The 14,291-nt window shown below is 39.7% G+C and overlaps 2 protein-coding genes across 2 annotated transcripts; one reads left to right on the forward strand and one right to left on the reverse strand.

The window, feature by feature from the left end:
• Positions 1-438: 438 nt before the first annotated feature.
• LOC111592490 (proteasome subunit alpha type-4) lies at positions 439-1,597 on the reverse strand. The gene is made up of 3 exons (XM_023304714.2): positions 1,491-1,597; positions 1,148-1,353; positions 439-1,084 (listed from the first exon to the last, which is right to left on the reverse strand). Exons 1-3 carry the CDS (start codon positions 1,491-1,493, stop codon positions 502-504), a joined length of 792 nt encoding a protein of 263 aa, XP_023160482.1. The 5' UTR covers positions 1,494-1,597; the 3' UTR covers positions 439-501.
• A 3,355-nt stretch (positions 1,598-4,952) lies between these two features.
• On the forward strand, positions 4,953-13,453 carry LOC111594150 (atrial natriuretic peptide receptor 1). The gene is made up of 13 exons (XM_023307324.2): positions 4,953-5,256; positions 5,318-5,429; positions 5,588-5,753; positions 6,025-6,102; positions 7,489-7,765; positions 7,837-8,392; positions 8,449-8,564; positions 8,620-8,698; positions 10,224-10,867; positions 10,950-11,280; positions 11,340-11,679; positions 11,731-12,004; positions 13,114-13,453. Exons 1-13 carry the CDS (start codon positions 4,953-4,955, stop codon positions 13,332-13,334), a joined length of 3,498 nt encoding a protein of 1,165 aa, XP_023163092.1. The 3' UTR covers positions 13,335-13,453.
• The last annotated feature ends 838 nt before the right edge of the window (positions 13,454-14,291 follow it).

The raw sequence follows: 14,291 nt of genomic DNA on the forward strand, positions 1-14,291 counted from the left end.
ATTGCTGCTGCCTGATTGCCACTTTCTGTGGCACACGCACACACACACAACCGCACACACTCACACCGACGCGCGCTCAATGATGATCTGCTGCGTAGGAAAAATTTCCTAAGATTTGCTTTCATTCGTTTTCCGAAAGGCGTAATTTATATTTTAATTGCTTTCCATCGAGAGAAACCGATTATTAAATATTTTTACAAATACAGTTAACTTTTTTTAGGAGCGAAAACTGCAAAAAGCGATGGAATTTCCACTAAATGTTTTGTACGGTATTTTTTAGTGCATACAACAACGATGGTAATTTTTAGGCATTTTTTGAATGACTGCCAACTATCTCTTATTTCCAGAGTTGCCACATCGCACATTTATCGTCATCGCTGTCGCTGTTGCCATCTCCATCACCATCGCCATCGCCATTTAACCTTTTTTTCCTGGCCCATCATTTTGAAATTTTATTTCATATACAAAATTAACGCAATTTCAAGCAAATTAAAAAACTATTTAAGATTTTGACTGCTGCTGAGCTTGCTTTTCTTTCTTAGCGGCCTCTGCCTCAGCTTCCAACTTGTTGTAATTCGCAATCAACTTCTCCACATCGGGCTTCTTCAAGATTCTGTAGACAGTCGTATTATCGATGCGCTGTAAGGTGGCCATTTCAACCTTCTCTGGAGTCAGCTTTGTGGTGTCTAGAGTCTTGCTAAGAACTTTAATTGCCAGATCCTTGGCATCATCTAATTTTATGTTTTCTTTATCGGACAATTCCTGCTTTAGCATAGAAATGGCGGCACCGAAATTATTACCAATGCAAGTTGCCTTCCAACCACCATAATTGCCACTGGGATCCGACTGATACAGCTGATAGCCATACTTGCTGTCCCATCCCATGTACAGCAATGAGACGCCGAATGGACGCTTGCCACCATACTGTGTGTAGGCCTGCTTAATATCGCACAAGTGGGAGACGAGCTGCTCGCATGGAATGACCTCGCCATAGTTGAATTGGTAGCGCTGGGCGATTAGGCGCAGCTCAGAAGTCAATACATTTGCATCGGATGTGATGCCTGCTACGGAGCAGACCATATTTCTGAAAATTGAGTTGATCAATTTACTATCTTATTATCTGTAAAACTATATATATTTATATTACTCATTTAGACGGTAAATTTTCTCCGATGCAATCGCATTGTCTAGCAACTTGTTTGTGCTGCGGCATTCGGCTGCAAGCACAATTCCATCTTCTGCCAGTATGCCAAGGCATGTGCCGGCATGCGATATAGCTTCCATGGCGTACTCCACTTGGTAGAGACGGCCCTCCGGTGAAAAGATTGTTGTGCGGGAATCATAACGACGAGCCTGGAAAAATATGAGAAAAAAAATTGTAGCGGTGATTAGGCAAATTGCACATCTATATGCAAACAAAACAATGGGTGCTTAACTTAAACTGGTCAGCTCTTAAATTAATATTTTTACATGAATTAACAATTATTTACCATTTCTTATTAAATTTTTGAGCTTGTTTCTATTTTTTTTTGGAAATTAAGCAAATATGCGGCGTCGAGGTTTGTTTCTCTCAAATTATACTTGTCATCGCTGAACAGAGCTGTCGCCCCTTATTAGTTTTTTATTCGATAGAATTGAAAAAACATCGATAGGTTCAATGAAGATTAATGGTTACAAGTATTTACTAGATAAAATATTTCTCAGTTATTGCTTAAAACAAAACCCAATTAAATATATAAAATACAACTTTGAAAGCTTATACTCGATATAGCGATATATCGATAGAAAAACTAACCATACTGAATTTAAAAAGCTATCGATAAAAGAGGATTTAGACAGAGCTGTTTCCAATCGTCGGCTGATATTCGTAGAGCGCAACTTTTGAACTCTACTTGTGGGCTTAATAGTTTAGCATTTCGAAAAAAATAAAAAGAAAACAAGAATGTATTTAAGTTTTGTGTGTTTTAAAAACTATTATTACCAATTGATTTGTATATCCTTAAACTAAATTTAAGTGTTTGTTGGAATCAGAGATAAAATGAATTATTTTATTGGACTTTAAATATTTTTGAATATCTCCTTAATGTATTACTATTCATATTATTATTATATATTATTACTATTGTTAATTTTCATTTTTTATTAATTATGTGTATGAAATTGTTCGTTAATGGAATATATTTAAAAGCTTAGTTAATATTAGACTCCCATATACATAGATATTTATTTAAAATAGCAATATATTTTTAATTAATATTCTTCATTTTTTTAAAATTGGAAATTAACATAACTTCTCGATCCTTGTAGCTGTATAATAACTTACAACAAGAAAAATGTCAAAATCCCTATAGCGGGCGGTATATTCGGAATATTCCAACTGAATTTACAATTTTATAAACTTATTGAAATTAAGAATTCTACTGTAAAATCATTACAGATTTTACTAAAGCAGCAAATTGAATACGCTTAAAATTTCGAGGCATTTTCGACAGGAATTCAACATTTACTGGGTCATAAAGTCAGTTCAAGCAGACACGTTTATTGCTCGCTGGCAGAAGGAACAAAACGAACAGAATGAACAGAAGGGATATACGAAATCCCACCCGCAGCAATGGAGACGCATTAATTGTTGGCGGCACGCGACGCGTTTTATTAGACTGTTGCTCCTTTCTCTTGGCAAACACTTTAAATTCAAATGGAGCACAACAACAACAACAGCTTGAGCAACGCAATGGCAACAAGTGAAAGCAGCTGCGAAGTGTAAGGAAAACAATTACAGTAAAGGCTACAAAGGATGGACAGGTATGACTCCAGTGAAATTTAGATGTTGACTATGTCTTATATCTTATTCGATTTTATGGCAATGGAAAACTTATCGATGATTATTAAGCAATCATAACCTGCGTGGAACCTAATCATATAAAATCAGGTCTCTAGACAGCTCGATAGTTTAGTTCGATAGGTCTATATCGGCTTGACTTTTGAATCTGTTCAACACCATACCTATGTAATGGGCTTGGTCACGCCCCTTCCGCCTATTACCTTTGAATAATTGTGGCCAGCATTGCCAAAGTTTCCATTTCGTTTATATCAAAGCATCTGTTCGTTAGAGGCAATTTCACTGTACATCCTTTCTTCTGCTTGTTGCCCTAGAGTCTGTGGCGCTGGCATTGGCGCTTGGCAGTGCTCGCCTAACCTTCGACATTCGCATTCAAATTGACGACGCCGGGCTTCAAATTCGGCTTCGGCACGGCGAGGCGAGGCGCCAATTCCGCCCACTTCAACCACCGTGACGCCCACTTCACCCACTGACGATGGCAGATAGCCGAATGCCTGCCATTGGTTAGGCAGCTCGTGTCGATTGCTGGACTATCCTGTTGCCGAGCAGCCTACGCGACTATATAAAAGAGCTCCAGAGCCCGTGCACCAAGTTCATTCGTGAAACGCGCCTTGCAAAGGACAAAACTTTTCTCCTTTTATACTTCAATCAAATTTGTGAATTTAAAGTTTAAATAAATTTGTTAAAGGTGCTTTAAATATTTGAATGCTTCACTCTTAAGTTTAAAGTGAACTTCAATTTCTACAAAAATTAACAATTAAACGGATTCTAATTATTAAACACATTTTTAAAGAGTTGCAAACATTTGTCTATATACATATTTATATTATTATATTTATATTTAGTCTCAAAGTTTTCGCAGTTTTACTTAAATTATTCGAATGAATTAAGTGCGCCTCATTATCCTCTGTAAATGTGATGTGAATAAATTTCTCATTTCTATGTGAAAGTGAATTGGTGGAAAAATACTTTGAATTGAAATGAATTTGAGAGAGGAATTTTGGATTTCAAACACAATGCTTAAAGTTTATTTAGGCGTAATAGCAATTTGAAAAAGGAAAAAGATTAAGTGTGCGCACTCAATATATATATTGTATAAAATATAGACACTTACATGAGATGGTTGAAAATCCATTACTATAATAAAATCAGAGCCTGAAGCTTTAAGAATTCTTTAATAATTCAAGATCAACAAATTGAGCAGTTTTTGAGCTCTCTCTTATTGAAAATATTATAATCTATATTCTATATCGTTGTATATATTATATATAGTTATATATATATATATATATATATATATTTTTTTTAATTAAAATTTTATCAGCTTTTAAAGTACCAAATTTTAATTTGTTATGATACTATTTTTTAGCAATTTTTTTGGTGGCTTGTTAAGGACAAATGAGTTAATTAGAATCAATGATATATATTTTGCACCAATTAACTATGTATATCTAAAAAAGTTTACTCTTTATTGTTGTTGTTGAATGTATTAAAGACTTAAAAATGTATATGCCAAATATATGAGTTACTTATAGTACCAGAATATATAGAATATGCGATTTCGGAGTATAAAAGTACTGTGCAAAGGAAGAGGCTTGGCTGACCTACGAGCTACGAGCTGAGTCCACCTGTCTATCCGTTTTTCAACCACAAAAATTAGACAGTTCAAATATGAAATAATAATAATAAACAATTCCTCATTCCGCATTCTCTTTTTATAGTCAATTTTATTTGACTTCATATTTTAGGATAGTAAGATATCTACCTCTTAAATCATCATCCGCTAACCAACTAAATTTAAAAAATATAATTGTTTCAAAGAGCTCAAGCTTTACGATGTATATGTATAATTATGAATAATATAATATATTATAAACTTGATTAATATAATAACTCAATGTATACAAGAAACCCGAATGATTACAGTAGCTGCCCGGTTCAGGGCACTCCCGACAAGAGCATTCTTGTTTTAGTTGAAGGTATTAGCTATGTGTCTGCATATTGGGCCACCTGTTGCTGTCTAATTTCTTAAATTATTTCAATATTATATATATATATATATATATATATCAAACATTTTCGTGCTTTAAAGGATTTTAGCTCTTTGTGCAACATGTGGCTATTGAAGCTAATTGTGGGCTTGGGCCTGTTGCTGTTCGAAATTGGACTTGGTTTGCATTTGGGTGGCAAGCGGAGCGATATTGAGTCGTGGGAGGGCAGTGAACGGGTTGTGGACGGCATCAGTCATCAGGCGAGGTCGAGCAATGGCAACTTCAATGGCCACTCGAATGACAGCATCGATATCAAGGTGTTCGAGCGCATCCGAGAGCCCAAAAACCAGGCTGGCTCCCTCAATGAGAGCGACATCAGCCGAATGCGTGTTTATAATGTGGGCGTTCTAATGGCCTCCCATTTGGGTAAGTGAACGGATGGAGGCAACAGCTCACAGTGATGACAACTTGCGTGGCCTCCCCACAGATTCGCCCTTTGACCTGGAACGTTGTGGACCTGCCGTGGACCTGGCACTAGATCAGATTAACAAGCGCTTCCTCAGTCCGCACAACATTCGACTGGTCAAGAAGAAGGCAAGGTAAGTCCGCGCCAGTCGCACCTGTTGCGTGCTGCACGATTTAGTTAATTGCTCGAATTTCATGGCCGCACTCTGAGCCTAATCCCGGAAATGCACTTGAAGCATAAATTGTTTTCTTTGCCATTTTTCCATTCTTAATTGACGATTTGCCTTGGCAGCTATCCGTCTTGCTCGGGCGCCAAGGCACCGGGACTGGCAGCGGATATGCATTTCAAGGACGATGTCATTGCGTTTATAGGACCTGCGTGCGCCTTTGCTCTGGAGCCTGTTGCTCGCCTGGCCGCCTACTGGAATACACCCATTATAACGGGCATGGGCGATCAGGTGAGTGCGGTGCCAACACGTATACGCCACGGCTACCGCAGCCCAGCTCCAACGGCTCGGCACAGTGTGTGGCCGTCAATTATGTGCTTGCTCCGCTGGCTGCCTAACTAATCCCTCGACCCACAGCTCCAGCTTCCAGTCACATCCGCCAAAGACTCCTAAATAACTTCATTGAATCTGAATCATTCTGCCAACTAGTTGATGAGGCTGCGATTCAATATACCCATTTTACTACTCTCTCTCTCTCTCTCTCTCTCTCTGTCTTCCAAAGCCACCTTCATCCGAGGGCGAACTCACCGTCACCTCCGGCATGCTGGGCAGAATACACAAGTGGAAGAACGAGAGCACGGTAAGCGAATTGCCTTAAGCACATTAATTAGTTGAGTTTAATTACAACAAGACAACAAGAGGCTGGCACAACGACAAACAAATACGATTGCAGCTAAATGATTCGAGTCCAAGCGATTGCTCCTATGCTGAAACGATATAATAAAAGTATTTTAAATCAGAAATTAATTTGCAAATGATACTTTGGTTACCAAATCTGTTTTGACCCTTTTGACTACAAATAATGCTACTACTAATACGAACTGCTATTACTTCTGTTTCCACAATTACCACTGGACACTCGAACTAATATTATTCTATTACTAACTGCTACTACTACTACTCTTTCAACTATCACTAACTGTCACTACTACTACAGTTTTTACTACTTCTCATTCCATTTTCATTACTAATTTTACTGCTCCACTTTCTAGAATTACTTGATTATTCTAATATGATACTAATATGACACGGCTACTTCTACTACTATTCTTTCTACTACTCTTTCTACAATTTATACAACAATAACAACAGCTTCTACTACTACTTACTACTAATGCTACTACTTCTACTACTACTTACTACTACTACTACTACTACTACTACTACTACCACTACTACTAATGCTACTACTACTACTTTCTACTAATGATACTATTTCTACTACTACTTACTACTAATGCTACTACTTATACTCCTACTTACTACTAAAGCTACTACTACTACTACTACTACTTACTACTAAAGCTACTACTACAACTACTTCTACTTACTACTAAAGCTACTACTACTACTACTACTAATGCTACTACTACCACTTTCAACTAATGATACTACTTCTACTACTACTTACTACTAATGCTACTACTACTACTACAACTACTACTACTGCTAATGTCGCTACTTAGGATACTACTACTGCTACTACTATTACTAATACTACTACTACTACTACTATTACTACTTCTTCATCTTCTACTATTACTAACTGCCACTACTACTACTTGTTTGACTACAGCTTTTTCTCTAATTCATATTATACTATACTAACAAAATTACCCTTTCTATTTACTGCTACTGTGACTACAACTCTACTTTCAACTATTACTATTCCTAGGTGCTACTACTACCTGTTCCATAACTACTTTTTCCACTACTTCTAATGATATTACTACTTTTACTTCTACTACTTTTCTACTACATGTTATGCTACTGCTATTGCTACTACTCTTTTCAATATTACCCTTTTTAAGTGCTTCTCTACTACAAAATCTACTACTCTTTACACTATTAGTACTTATTTCTACTGCAAACAATGAGAATCGAGCCGTAGTCTCCGTGTTAAGTTGTACATCAAAATATTTAACAAAAATTGGTCTTATTGATGTGATCTGTTGTCTTGTTGCAGGGCATGTTCAAAGACAAGTCGAAGTACCCAACTTTGACGCGAATGTCCTACTGCCAGTGCCGGCTCAAGCTGGTCTTTGCCAGCGTCTTTCGCCAGTTCAACTGGAAGCATGTGGCGCTGCTGGTGGATCGATCGGAGCTATTCTCCTTGACGGTGGGCAAGAATCTGGAGTACGGGCTGCGACAGGAGGGGCTCTTGAGCTTTGTGCGCGAGCTGAATGGCAATGAGGAGGAGATCTACGAGAACTATCTCAAGGATGCCAGCATGTATGCGCGTGGTAAGAAAAGCTATATCTATTCTATATCATAGAAGATGGATAAGAATGGATCTTTTGGGAAATCCTTGCAGTTGTCATATTGTCGGTTCGCGGAGTCCTCGTACGCAAATTCATGTTGGCCGCCCACAGCCTGGGCATGACAAATGGCGAGTGGGTGTTCCTGGACGTGGAGATATTCCAGAGTGCCTACTGGGGTGACAAGGACTGGGAGCTGGGCGATGAAAATGATATGCGAGCACGCAAGGCGTACGAGGCGCTGCTGCGCGTCTCCCTGCTGCAGCCGACCAGCCCAACCTTCCAGGACTTTGCGGACAATGTGCGCGAGAATGCGCTCACCGAATACAACTACACCTTCGGCGAGGGCGAGGAGGTGAACTTCTTCATTGGCGCCTTCTACGATGGCGTCTACCTGCTCGGCATGGCCCTCAATGAAACTCTGACCGAGGGCGGCGACATCCGAGACGGCGTTAATATTACGCGTCGCATGTGGAACCGAACATTCCATGGGATTACGGGACACGTTCGCATAGACGACAACGGTGATCGCGATGCTGACTATTCCATTCTGGATCTCGATCCCATCAACGGCAAATTCTCTGTTGTGGCACACTATTACGGCCTTCACAGGTGCGCCAATGAAACACATTTGAATCGAGCTCCCTTCAACTCCAATTTGGTTGCAGAAAATATGCAGCGGCGCATGGCAAGAAGATTCATTGGCCCGGCGGCCGAGAGGAGCCTCCACCGGATATTCCACCCTGCGGCTTTTTGGGCAACGCTCCGGACTGTCATGGCAATGGTAAGCATAGCTATCAATGCTAGAATTACATACATCGATCTATTATGCCTTTTAGAGACCACAATCATGTACTCCGTATTCGGACTAGCTCTGTTTCTGGGTCTTGTGCTGCTGGTTATCTGTCTGCTGCAAAAGTAAGTGGTAAATGTATAGATTTTGTAAGTGATGATTTACGATATTGAATATCGTAAGTAATATAAAAACAGTTATTTATGGTAATTTATTTATATTTAAATATTGTATGAATCAAAAAAAAAGTCAATTCGTAAAAGGATTATTTACGATATTAAATATCGTAAAATAGAATATTAATTTATAGAAAGTGTTATTTGAAATAGCGATATAGTTTAAGAAAGAGAAAGATAAAGCTTGAAGAACAGCGCCTTACGATATTTGTAAGTGATCATTTACGATATTGAATATCGTAAAATTATAATTATTATTATTTAAAGGAATTTATTTTATTAAATATCGTATGTGTTCAAAAAGTCAGTTCTTGAAAGGATTATTTACGATATTAAATATCGTAAAATAGAATGTTAATTTATGGAAAGGGTTGTTTAAAATTGTGACCATAGCTTAATTGAGAAAGATAAATGCTTGAAGAAAAGCTCCTTACGATATTGAATATCGTAAACATTTTAAAAACAAGTTACGATATTAAATATCGTAAAATAGGAAAAGATTAATTTATGGAAGTAGTTATTGTAAATAGAGATTATGTTTAGCTTAGATAGATAAAAACTTGAAAACGCTTAGTTTCGATATTGAATATCGTAAAAGAAGACTGACTCCTTTTAAAAGGGTTAACTGTGATATTGCATATTTATTATAATATATATAATATATATGTATTCAAAATGACTGTAAATTCCCAAAAAAGAGGACTCAGGAGCTCTGCTGGAGTTGCATTTTGAGTGACTTTTGGGTATAAAAAACGTAGCAGCGGCTGGGGGAGATCAGTCAAGTTTATGACCTGAACTAGATCACTCGCTGTGCAAATGGTGAATAAACTTAAGTTTTTTTTGTTAAATCGCTCAAATGTAATTAATTTGTATTCGTTTATTAAATATTGTATTTGTTTAAATAAATATATTTGTTTTTTGTTTAATAAATATTTAAATATATATTTAAGTTTTTCTTGTTTTTGATTATTGTCTATTTGTTTAATAAAAATTTAATATTTAATGTGTAACTGTTTAAATGTTAAAAATTTATAATTTTTAGTATTTTAGTAAATTTTAGTTATTATTAATAAATACTAATTGCTATTATAATAATGAGAGTAGTCGTACTGTTATTTTAAATATATATGAAAAAAAAAACAATAACAATAAAATTGACAAATGTTTGCTAAAATAATAATAAATAATAAATTTAAAAGTAAATATTTATGACAATTTTCTCTCTTAAAAAAAATTTTTTTCTAAAATAACCAAAAAAATAGTAAAAAAATAAATAAAAAATGGAAAACAATTAATATATTAAAAATTATACCTATATATTTACTATATACCTAGTAGTCTATATACTATATACGTAGTAGTCGGGCACCCCGACTAGATCTGTCTTACTTGTTATATAAGAGCAAATATTTCCAAAGTGGATGTAGAGAGGGAGTTCCTACGCCTGGTCACTCTCTGTTGTTACTTTTCGCAGACAAATGAAGCTCAGCAAGGAGCTGCACAATATGTCGTGGCGCGTGCGACCCGAGGATGTGCTTATCGAAATGGGTGGCATGTTTGGCTCCAAGGGCGGGCTGCAGCGCCTGGACGTGGAGAACATATCGCTGCAGCAGTTTGGCATACACTCGGGTCGCGCTTCGATCGCCAGCTTCGCTTCGCTGCCGCCGCAGGTGTACACAACGATCGGACAGTTCAAGGGGGAGCGCGTGGCCATCAAGAAGGTGAACGTGAAGAAGGTGGAGGTCACCTCGACGCTGCTCTGGGAGATCAAGCAGGCGCGCGACGTGAGCCACGAGAACACGGTGCGCTTTGTGGGCGCCTGCATCGATTTGCCCAGGCCAACTGTGCTCATCCTGACGGAGTACTGTTCGCGAGGCAGCCTGAAGGACGTGCTGGAAAATGAGGCCATCGAGCTGGACTGGAACTTTCGCATGTCTCTGATACACGACATTGTCAAGGGCATGAGCTATCTGCATAACTGCGATGTCGTTGCTCATGGCAAGCTGCGCTCCTGCAATTGCCTGATCGACGGACGCTTCGTCCTGAAGATCTCCGACTTTGGCCTGAGCACACTGACCACGCCCTCCGACTTTGTGCGCGATCAGAACTATTATACCAGTAAGAATTTGCCGGTCCATTGGCCGCAGCGATTAGAGCTTGGGACATTTTCTTGTTGTTGCTCACAAAGTTGATATTCCAGAGCTGCTGTGGATTGCCCCGGAGCTGCTGCCAATGACATCGATTCCCGGCTGCCCGGCCACACAGCGCGGCGATGTTTATTCCTTCGGCATTATTCTCGAGGAGATCGTCAATCGAGGGGGACCCTACCAGGAGGCGCGCCAACAGGGCATGGACGTGCACACCATTCTGCACAAGGTGCGCCAGTGCGAGTACCCACCTTTCAGGCCACTCATTCGGGAGCGAGAGTGTCCCCCGGACCTGCTGGTGTTGATGGAGAAGTGTTGGGCCGACAACCAGGAGGAGCGACCAGCCTTCTCTACCATCCGCAGCAACATCCGCACGATTATGAAGTGAGTGAAAAAAGTTCTAACTGACTCAACAGGTCGCTTGAATTCTGGTTGTTCTTCAGAGGATTCTGTGAGAATCTGATGGATGATCTACTGAATCGCATGGAGCACTATGCCAACAATTTGGAAAGCCTCGTGGAGGAGAAAACGCGGCAGCTGAGCCTGGAGAAACAACGCACCGAGGAACTCTTATACCAAATCCTGCCACGTCCTGTCGCCCAGCAGCTGATGGCTGGAGATCTGGTGGAGCCCGAGGAGTTTAGCAGCGTGACCATCTACTTCAGCGACATTGTGGGCTTCACTGAGCTCTGCGCCCGTAGCACACCCATGGATGTGGTCAACTTCCTCAATGATCTCTACAGCACATTCGATCGCATCATTGGCTTCTATGATGTCTACAAAGTGAGTTGTCCCTTGGACGAGGTTGACTGGAGTATTAATTGTTGTCTGCAGGTGGAGACAATTGGCGATGCCTACCTGGTGGTGTCCGGACTGCCAGAGCCCAATGGCGATAAGCATGCTCGAGAGATTGCGCTGATGGCCTTGGACATACTTCAGGCTGTCTGCTCGTTCAATCTCAGACACAAGCCGGACTATAAGATACAGATACGCATCGGCATGCACTCGGGCTCTGTGTGCGCCGGCGTCGTGGGCAAGAAGATGCCCCACTACTGTCTCTTTGGCGACACAGTGAACACCGCCTCGCGTCTGGAGACAACGGGCATGCGTGAGTAGCAATGAATCGTTTAGCTGAGCTCACTACAAATTATTAAGCTGAGCTACGGCGTCTGTATTTCTGTCTGTTTGTCCGTCTAACTGGGTGTCCGTCCGACATCTGTCTTTCAGTCCCTCTTTCTGTGTGTCCGCCTCTCTGTCTGTCCTTCTATTTGTCTGTCCGACTGACTGTATGTCCATCTTTCCGTCAGCCTGTCTGTCCGTCCGTCTCTCTGGCTGTCCAACTATCTGTTTGTACGTCCGCCCGTCTCTCTGTCTGTCTGTCCGTCCGACTGTATGTCTGTCTTTCCTTCCGTATATCTTTCCATCCGCCTGTCTGTCCGTCCGTCTCCCTGTCTGTCCATCTAGCTGGATGTCCGTCCGCCCGTCTCTCTCTGTCTGTCCGTTTCACTGTATGTCTGTCTTACCTTCCGTATATCTTTCCGTCCGTCTCTCTGTCTGTCCAACTATCTGTATGTCCGTCCGACTATCTGTCCGTACACCCGTCTCTCTGTCTGTCTGTCCGCCCGACTGTATGTCTGTCTTTCCGTCCGTATATCTTTTCGTCCGTCTGTCTGTGCGTCCGTCTGTCTGTACCTCCATCCATCTGTCTGTCCGTCCTTCCGTCTGTATGTATGTCTGTCTGCCTGCCTGTCTGTTCGTCTATCTGGATGTCCGTTCGTCTCTGTCTGCCGATATGTCCGTCTATCTGTCTGTCCGTCTAACTGTTTGTTTGTCTGTCCGTATATCTGTCCGTTTGCCAATAAATTTGTTCAACTGCTCGTCTATACCATTGTTGACCCATCTGCGTCGCAATGATTATCTCGGAACTATTCAGAGCTCCATCCTCCATTCGCGTTTCCTTCTTGAGTTTAGCATCAGCTTTTAGTTATTTGGCATATATCGAAAATTGTAAGAGCTATATCAAATTTGGTCAGCGCATTGCTCGAAGCTAAAGACAAATATCAATGAATCGTTTCTATTAGCTCTCAATATTAGACTTAATTTTGAGATATGTAAAATTTTGCTACACTTTGACGTTCTGGGTCGTCTTTTAACACTTGAATCGATCGCTTCTTTTTACTCTCTCTCTTTATGTGCCTATTCTGGCTAACATCTTAGCTGGCAAAATTCATGTTTCGTCGGCCACAAAGGCCATTCTGGACAAATTTGGCACCTTTCAATTGGAGCATCGCGGCGATGTGGAGCTGAAGGGCAAGGGCACTGTCACCACCTATTGGCTCAATAGCACCACGGAGGCAGAGGCACGTGCACCCACTCCGCCTCTGCTGAACAACGATGAGGTGCCTTTTCCCTTGCTGTTCGCTGGCATGGGCAAGTGAGCCAGCGCTGAGTGCTCTTTGCCCACTAACTCAAGTACAAATCCAGCTTAGAAATGTGGCTGAAAAGCAACACTTTTTGTTTGGCTTAATTATGTTGATACTCTGTACTTTAAGTTAAGTGAGTATATTGGCCTTGGCCTGTTTGATCAATAAGCTTGAGCTGGGATTTCTTAAACTTTTTTTATTTATCAAAGTATAAACGGAACCATAGAGAAATTGTAAATAATTTTAAAAAAAACGGAGTTGAATTTTTAAGTTTTTGAGGTAGCTCAAGTTAAAATAATAAAGAACTTAACTTCTCAAAAATTATCTAAAAATATTTAAATAATAATAATCAAACAGACCAAGTCAATATTCTCGATACAAATTTGAAAGCTGATAAAAAGTAAATTTAATTTTAAATTCTTTTTTTTTCAGCAAATTTAGACAATTATTTTGTAAATTTTTAATATAACTTTTGAACGCCTTTCTTAGTCGCAGAGTATAGCGCAGTCGGCTGCAGCCGATTGATTCTTGTACCTCGGTGTTTTATAACCTTGTAATACTATATAGAGTTACCTGACACAATACATTCCAGAATTAAAGGCGCTGTGATAGTTATATGGAAGCTAGCGCACAATTTTGTAAAGAAATTAAATTAAATTTTGTAAGAAATCTATAAAAATCTATAAATGTCAAACTAAGGGCCAAATGTGAATAAGATTGCTTCATGAAGTGTCCGTCCGTCTGCTAATGACTCAATATTTGATTTTTATATAGTTACATATAGTCGTATCCGAGTCGAATGAAATTATAAAAATGTTATGCGGCAATTCGGAGCATGTGAAAGTCTTGCCGTGAGATCACTGTTAAATTGCTTTATTGGAATACCTAAAATTTCTTTAAGCACTCGCAGAACTTAGATTCTTTATAAAAACAAAAAACAATTGTATTTGGACTGGGAACACGTATTATGCA

Source organism: Drosophila hydei, unplaced genomic scaffold (genome assembly GCF_003285905.1).
Source record: "Drosophila hydei strain 15085-1641.00,03,60 unplaced genomic scaffold, DhydRS2 tig00000060-arrow-pilon, whole genome shotgun sequence".
Taxonomy (NCBI): domain Eukaryota; kingdom Metazoa; phylum Arthropoda; class Insecta; order Diptera; family Drosophilidae; genus Drosophila; species Drosophila hydei.